The 8761-nt window shown below is 36.1% G+C and overlaps 1 protein-coding gene across 2 annotated transcripts; it reads right to left on the bottom strand.

Moving 5' to 3' along the window:
* Positions 1-595: 595 nt before the first annotated feature.
* Positions 596-3515, bottom strand: LOC149677711 (uncharacterized). 2 transcript variants are annotated; one of them, XM_089837307.1, is made up of 3 exons: positions 2192-3515; positions 1615-2130; positions 596-1549 (listed from the first exon to the last, which is right to left on the bottom strand). In XM_089837307.1, the coding sequence occupies exons 2-3, from the start codon at positions 1879-1881 to the stop codon at positions 716-718; spliced, it is 1101 nt and encodes a 366-aa protein (XP_089693433.1). In that variant the 5' UTR covers positions 1882-2130; positions 2192-3515; the 3' UTR covers positions 596-715. The 2 variants fall into 2 exon arrangements, with proteins under 2 accessions (XP_089693433.1, XP_089693434.1); XM_089837308.1 differs by having other exon boundaries at positions 596-1384; positions 1463-1549; positions 1615-3513.
* Positions 3516-8761: the final 5246 nt, after the last annotated feature.

The following is an 8761-nucleotide window of genomic DNA, read 5'->3' as shown; positions in this document are numbered from 1 at the left end:
GAACTATCTAAAGTGATATGAATACGTTACAAATAAATCAAATATTATCATGCGACCAGAGGACAAAACCCTACTACCTAGGTACTTTTCCTAGAGACATGCTTCCCAGGAAACCTAGAAAGAAGAAATTTTGTTTTGTTCTGAACACGGAGAGAGCCGAGGATCCTGGACTTCATTGGGTAGCCATTTACGTTGAAAACAATGAAGGCAATTTTTTCTGCAGCTACGGGCAGAGCCCGGATACGTATAAAATTAACCTGGCCAAATACGCGTCCAGATGGATCTATAACGATAAATTAATTCAAGATATGTTCTCCCTTTGTTGCGGACCTCATTGTATATTCTTCCTTATTCAAAGATGTCTGGGAAATTCGTTTCATAGAGTTCTGAAAATGTACGAAAATAAAACGGAAATTAACGACGCCTTATCTTTATGGAATATCTGCCTTCACTTGTTAAGACATAGATATGAAAAATGTAACCAATAAAATATTAAAGTTGTAATGTTTAATAATCAGATACACTTGTATTGAATGCGAGAATAAAAATATTTATTATTCGATTATAATTTTTATATAAATTGTTATTATCATGCTTTTTTATATAATCAGATACATGATTTTTTATATACTCAAATACATGCTTTTATATAATCAGATACGTGTTTTTCAATATAATGAGTTAGTTGCTTTTAATGTAATAATCATTATTAAGGTTATTTTTTTGCCTTTCTATAAGTTACCCATTCGATCTTAGATTCGGGCTTTTGAAGCTCTTTCAAGCTAGCTTCGCGATCTTTTTTTATTTTGGCTTGTGTAGGGTACGGTTTTGGTTTCGTAGATGGAATTTTCGCGAGTCTTTTTTTCGGCGAAGTCTCATCGTTAGGGTTAAGTTTCCGGAACTTTGAACCAGAAGCGCCCTTCGTTGATAAGGCCTGTTGAGACGCCACGGGCTGATTCGGTACCATGGGTGTTAAAACTGGTATACTAGGCGTTTGAGACGTCCCGGACTGTTTCGGTACCACGGGTCCCATGGGTGTTAAAATTGGCATACTGGTCGTTCGAGAGAGTGACGCTGGCGTAGTAAACGATATCGCCGGTGTTTGACCCATTGCTGTACTACTCATTATAGGCTGTGGGGTAGTCAGACTCGAGGAGATATTAAAAGGGATACTTTGGGGAGGGGTAGCGACATTAGTAGGGACAATTTGGGAGGGGGTAGATATATTAATAGGTATATTCTGGATAGGGGTAGGCCACGATGGAGGAATCCAAGACGAGGATGAAGGACTTAGAGGCTGTATCTTGCTTGACACTCCGGGTGCTGGAAAAGACGAACTCGTTGTAGGTGGCAAGATAGTAACGCTTGGTGGCTCCGCTAAACTCTTTAAAGATAAATATTTCTGAAGAGTTAAAAGGTACTCCTTCAATTTTTCCTCGGCAGAACCAGGTTTTCTCAGTACCTCTTTAATGGCGTTGTCTAAACTGTTAACTTCCTTTTGATTGTCCGTCAGTAAAGCCGCTGGTACTAAAACGCACTTTTTCATTATCTAGTAAAGACCGAAGCTATTGTCGGTATTAACATTGAAAGCAACGCCGGCCAGAATCCTCCTACCTGTTTAATTAACACTTGTCGCCTCTTTTTGTCGCTTAAACCTCTCTTAGATAAATACCTTATAACGTTTTTGTAACGTTGAAGTCTTTTCTTTTTATGTCGATTCAATGGAATACCTCCGTTCTTCAAATTATAACAAATACCGCTTATACAATCCAATTGGGGTCGCGTACACTTTGATATTAAAAGTTTTCTTTGTTTCACACCGCTTTTACGCAAGAGATTTAAAAAGGGTAATTGATTCCTAACCGACACGGGTAAAGGCATGTCTCGAAATGAGGTTAAATAAATTGAGATTTATATTTTATGGATTATTATTTTCTAACGTAGATTACCATCGGTCCTTCATTAGGGAATATATTGGACCTAAGTCTTAAACTATTATCGGTACTTTGTTTTAGATCTATTAAGATATAAGAATACGCTTTTTCGGTACACTCTTCGTACGCTTCTGTTAGGCGTTTGGTGTCTGTAGGAAAAAGCTGACGACTTAAATAGCGAACCTGGTTATTATCCCTAGGATTTTTAAACATAACGATATAAGAACAGTTCAATGATATATTTCTAGAATATTTACCTGGGTTAAAGACATTTTGAGACAGCAGCACGATGCTTAAAGATAAATGATGACTCCCGACACAAAAAAGATTACTTATAAACTCCTGTTTGGTACAGGTGTTAGCTAGATCGTCTAGGATTAAAAGATTATTTATTCTCTTATCAAAAAAATCAGGATCATTAGGAATTAGTCCTTCGTGGAATTCAATAGGTAAAAAGAGTTTCAGTTCATCAAAAATGTCCTGATAAACACTATAGCAATAGACTATTCTATCAGGAGGTTTGTCCATGATAATGTCTTTATATTTGAGTAAATTTATTACCCACGTTGTTTTCCCCGAGCTGCTTGGGCCAGCCAGTAAAATGGTCATCGGTGTTTCTAAGCGGAGGCGATACTCTAACCCGTTCTCCATTTTTAAAACGTTCTCTAATATCGTCTATGAACTCGTAGTTGACTCGATCTTCGTACGGTATCACTCTCACTTTAACAAGGTGGGAAAACGTGACCCGATGTTTAGTGGTCCGTTTTCTCATTTGACGTGGCAGACGGGTCTTGATGATTTAAATATCTTTAACAGATAAGCCCAAAAAACTAGATAAGGAAGGTACTTGCCATTGGAACTTTACATTTTAGAAGAATAACATCAATTTTTAGGGTACCCTCAAGTATAAGATTACGCTTAGACTGCGCCACCTTTTCAATACTAGCTAGTAACCGATCAGAAGTTAATTCATTTATAGCCATGAATCTTAAATTGATAGGGTTCTCTAAAGCGTCAGAGCTCAGGGCGAATCTTATTAAATTATATTCTTCAGCATTTTGCGTAACATGAGTTATGAGAGAATTCAAAATTTGGGAAAGTTGATCGTGAATATTTATTAATTTAAGTTCTTCTAAGTTGCGGAATTTAACGTTATATTCGGTTGTAACGCATCTATATTTCCTAGATACACGGTTTGATGTTTTATCTATCGTATAATATAGCTCTGGTCGAAATTTAGTAGCTAAATCGACTGGTTTAACCTCATCGTCTGACCATGAAGTGTCCGACGATGAAGTGTCCGACATTTTTTAGCGGGAAAAAACTTCAAATCTATATTTCTTTCCGAAAGCAAATGAATACCAATTTTCCCAGAAATTTAATGATCCAATGAAAATATTTAGTACTCACCAATCTTAAAAACTAGTTGATAGTATCGTTATTTCGACACGAATGAATTTCATCCGTTAATGCCGTGCTTTTATATATTTTAACCGTTAGAACTCACCTTCTATTTAGATCTTGGAACAATGTTACGATTAATATCTTCCCCGATAAAACCGTTTTCGAAGAGATGATTATAGAACCGTATGGGAAAAGGAAAAGGCATGGGCGTTACTAACCAATAATAAAACCCAGGCCTTTTCCTTCTCCTCAATGGAACCTTTTCTGGTTACGAGGCTCGAACCGTAAAAATGAATCCATTGTTAAGATATTTAAATAGCACCATGTTGGAGTGATTAACTGTTAGAACGCATCTTCTATTGTAGGTCTTGGAACAGTGTTACGGTTAATGTCTTCCCCGATAAAACCGTGTTCGAAGGGATAATTATTTGAGGGACTATGCCAATCTGTAGTTTGTTCGCAATCGTCAGCATCTTTTAATGAGAATAATGGTTGTAAAATGCAGTTGGAACACCAGCTTTTATTATAGTTCCAGATATAATTGCGTAGCACGTCTTTACTATTAACCTGATAGTGATCAGTTACTTGTTCATATTTAGCGTTTAAACAATCGTTTAAACTATGATGAAAATAGCAAGCGGGACATATTCGTCTATAATTTTGCGGGCAACCACAATAGCATATTTTTACGTAATATTGGTAATGTAAATGATTTTGTTCATTTGATAAGATAAATGGTGGCGTTTCTATCCGGTTGCGATGCACTAGTTCAAATTCTTCGAACGTTAAGGGACTGAATTCGTCGAACACTATTTCTCTCTCTATAGACGATTTTGATATACTTATATCCAAATCTTCGAAAGTTCCAGGTGCTCGATGTTTATCTACTTCGGCGGCTTTAAAAAAGACTGATTCTATGTGTCCCCAAAAGGTTTTCGGTATGAAATTTTTTACATCGTTAAAATTAAAATATCTTTCATTATGAAACTTATATTTAAAAACATGCATTAAATTATTTATAGCGATATCTTGTAAAGATGTTACTTTAACGTCTTCTATTTTTCGTTTTTTTCTCGGGGATTCTATTATATTTTCTTCTTCCATTTCGGTCTCTTACTTTGATTCGCTGTATAAAATAACTATTTCCCTTTTACTAAATTTTCCAGTCCATTTGAAAAGTACAAAGTACTCACCTTTTTATAGAAATGTGTTATCGCAAATTGTTAGTAAAGTATTTTTTCGGTACGAATGAATATCGTCCTTTAAGTCTGATCTTTTATATTAAATGAGCGTTGTCTTTTCTAGCTTTAAGTCAAAGATATCTATCCTTTAATGTAAGGGTATGAATAGTTCTTTCTGATTACACTTAAGCGGAGTCATATTACTTATTATCGCTACTGTGGGGGTATGGATTCAATAATATTAATTTTTTTTAAACCTTCAACCATATCTGCTTCTCTTTAGTTTTATCCAACTAGTTCGAGTTAAACCTTGGGTCAAGATTAAACTTAGTTATAAACAATTTATAAGATTTTCCCATCGCCGATGAACGCCTTTATTTTTTCATCATTATATCTGTACATATACAGTGATATTAAATTTCATCTTTTATTTTTCCAAGTCTTCAACCATATCTCTTTATTTTATCCAACTTGTTCATTTATAACCATAGGGCTAAATTTTGTTATCGACAATTTATAACTAACTTGTCCTATCGCCGAAAAAAGCCTTTATTTACGTTATTATATATGATAAATAGGGATTCTCTTCAACACAGCGCTGTCAATACCATTAAACGTATTCGCGACATCTTGTTTAGTCAATTTTCTGATAGTAATATCTTTCTAGCGCAATGACCGAGTAACGGATAATATGTAGGAGTAAAGAAAATTGTCTCGAGTGAAATTCGAGACGTTAACAGATAATACATAAGCGAACACTCTCTTAAGTCTGGCGATTACGTCACGACTAAAGACAAGTACAGACACGTCCTAAAAACCCCTAAACAATTAACAAAGACCTAATCAATTGACGGTTATAGAATAGATTACATTAACGACTACCGGGAAATAAAAAGGATAAATATTCCTCGTAGATACTATCGAGAGTCCCTAATTTCCTCAATTCTTCCCGTAAACATTTTATAAAGTCATTTCCGTAAAATTCGGCTTTTTCTTCTAAACACAATGGCGCCGGTGAATCCGTTTCCGGGGCTTTAACTCTTGTTTGATTTATACCGTGACCCAATCGGGTAAATAAAAGTCCGTCATGTAAATCCTCCAAAATAATGTCACTACTATCAAATATTAATCGCTTCAAAATTTCCACCTGATTCTGGTATTCGATATCTTGATGTTCAGGAGGTTTATCTTCATATATCGTGCATTTCTTAGTAACACGAGCGATTTTCCCACTTTCAGATACTCGGTGTTCGAAACATATTGTATACATAGTGCATTGATCTAAAAGATACGCGACCATATATTGGAAATCCTCGCGCCCTTTGAATCGTTGATACGTCACTATATAACGCATAGTGTGTAAGAAGAGATCCATTAGAAGTCACTGCTCTCTTCAAGGCGAATAACCGAGATAAAGAGAGTAATGTCTTATCAGACAAACTCTAACTGACGATTACGTCACGACTAAAGAAGTTCCCGCCCTTAACCAATTAACAAAGACCTAATCAATTGGCGACCCCCACTCTCGACCAATAAACGAACTCAGAGAAACCCCCCCGGATAAAAAACCGGTGTTCCCCCATTCTAAACTCACGCGAGTATACACGCGCGGGTCTAGCGCGCTAGAAGGCTGGCGACCCAATTAAATGACCTAATTAACTCTCCATATTTTAGGTGGTTAACTACTCATGACTCGCATAAATTCTTCACATCTGATTCTGTTCGTCAGCTTTTAGTAAAACATATCAACAACCACTTCGTCTTCTTGGGTAAAGTAAGTTTTTTGGGGGGCTACAAAAGCCATACACCATGATTAAAATACACGTAAATTCGTCTTAGGTTAAGCATTCTCAAAATCGTAATGAGACACCAACACAACCGTGGATTATATCTGATGAGCATGGATATCATTCTCTCACTTGTGTTGCTGGGTTAGGTGAATTTTAGAGATGTTAGATGATATGCAGGAAGGATAGAGCCAAAATCAAGGCATATACCAAGAGCAAATATTAAAAAGAAAGTTTTCTCTTAACATTTTTATAATTTTAGGTCTAGAAGTGAAAGAAGTCACAATCAAACTCACATAGACGTGGACAAACCAATGAGTTTAAGGAAGAAAGATATTCTCAAAGGTATAAGAATTAGACATTGGTACGATGAAGAATGCATGTAGAATGGTGTGAAATATCAGATTATGTATAGAGGAATTATGTGGGAAATCCAAATTATAACAAAACTTCAACCAAGAATAAATCTCAAACAAGCACAAAAATTTCAAATAAAGTCTCAAACAAGCATAGGAAAGGAAACTGTAATTGAAAACCAACATCAACTGCCAGCAATATTTTAGATCCCCCATGTTATTTTAACCTGCCAGGGTTTATTGAAAAGGTTCCAAAACATGTGGGCAATTAAATGGATAAAATTTGGTTCATTAAATAAAACACTTAATAGAAAACCTAGTCTTGTAGTCAAAATATTCGCAATAAAGTGTTTAAGCTTATCAATTTACTAGTTTCTGTAGCAATTGATGTTTATCTCCCATTCCTATTATTAAGTTCATCGGAGCTTGTGCCCAATAATCGCATCCATGTCTTAAGGCAAGTTTGCTAATCATGATGGGAAACAAACGCAGCTCGATTGGAAAGTAAAAAACTGAAAAAATAATTTATCGGTGCAATTAATTATTTACAGCATTGTTTTATCGATTCTTCTACTGATTATAAACCCAGTCTGCATAGTGAAACATTCAGGTATACCTCCTTATGATTTTAAAATTCAAATTAGGTTTAGATTTTATGGATATTTTGAAAAGGAAAACATCTTCGACCAATCACATAACGCTCTGCCTTCCTGTTAACAAAATTTCCGTTGCACGTTCTACATCTCGCGCAACTTTTATCAAGTCGCGCGCTAAATTTCATTCAGCATGGAGCGTGCCACGAGAAGTTTCTTAACACGAAGGCAGGGTGTTATGCGATGGATCGGTGGGGCTTATGTCAAAATCTCCATAAAATCTTTACACGCGGAAGGTGCCAGGTTCGAGCCGTGGTAGATACTTCATTTCACCATCGTGCTTGGACATAAAAATAAAGTAGATCTCTTCGAAAAATCAGATTAACCAAGTTTCTGTAGTGTATTGGCTATCACGTCCGGTTTACACGCGGAAGGTGCCTGGTTCAAGCCCTGGTACATACACGTTTTGACCATCGTGATTGGAAATAATAATAAGCTAGATCTCTTGGAAAACTCTGTATTAGTTATTACGTCAGATTTTCACGCGGAATGTCCCAGGTTCGAACACTGGAAGATACATGTTTTGACCATACATAATAATAAGCTAGATCTCTTGGAAAACTCACATTAACCAAGATTCCATGGTGTAGTGGTTATCACATCCGCTTTACACGCGAAAGGTCCCAGGTTCCAGCCGTAGTTGATACATGTTTTGACCATCGTGATTGGACATAATAATAAGGTAGATCTCTTCGAAAACTCACATTAACCAAGTTTCAATAGTGTAGTTGTTATCACGGCCGATTCTCACGCGGAATGACCCGGTTCGAACACTGGAAGATACATGTTTTTACCATCGTGATTGGACATAATATTAAGCTAGATCTCTTCGAAAACTTAGAATAACCAAGTATCTATGGTGTAGTGTTTATCACGTCCGACTTTCGCGCGGTATGTCTCAGGTTCGAACACTGGAAGATATATGTTTTAAGTACATAATGGCATAAATGCCACAGTCGCAAGCAGGGACATCGAGAGACTTTTCGGGCCCCGGGAAAGGTTATTGGTCAAGCCCCTTGAAAAATTCACCAACTCATTGGGAAAGAAAATATCTGGGTGCACAGAAGTTATCTGAGTGGCTAAATTAGCCAATAGCACTCCAACCACTCTTTTCTAGTAGCAATTTAGGCACTTTTAAGCCCAAGTATCTTCGTACAGTTCGTAATAGGCCTACCTCTTTAACCAAATTATAAGTTTGTACCTAATATAGTTTACGAAATACCTTAAGTCAAATTTTTTTATTTCACTCAGCGGCCGATCATGAAAATTCTAAGCTACTTCTAGAAGACGTAGAAACCTAAAATTTGAGATTTATTTAGTATTTAAATTATAAAGTTAAAAAAATTCAAAATATTGATATTTCCTTAAATGATTTTTTTTTGTAAAAACCACCTATAACAAGTTGGGAAACCAAATGAAACCTCTCCGAAATAAGAGTTTTTTCAT

The sequence above is a fragment of the Phalangium opilio genome, unplaced genomic scaffold (genome assembly GCF_054372755.1).
Source record: "Phalangium opilio isolate 3A_F unplaced genomic scaffold, DU_Popi_V2 ptg000043l_1, whole genome shotgun sequence".
Classification (NCBI taxonomy): Eukaryota; Metazoa; Arthropoda; class Arachnida; order Opiliones; family Phalangiidae; genus Phalangium; species Phalangium opilio.
Note: the sequence above shows the minus strand (reverse complement) of the source record. Positions and strands in the feature narration are given on the sequence as shown.

Coding starts and splice junctions, on each gene's coding strand:
- LOC149677711 (XM_089837307.1), bottom strand. CDS start 1,881: ATGCCTTTACCCGTGTCGGTTAGGAATCAATTACCCTTTTTAAATCTC. Junction 1,550..1,614: donor GACAAGTGTTAATTAAACAG/GTAGGAGGATTC, acceptor GGTCTTTACTAG/ATAATGAAAAAGTGCGTTTT.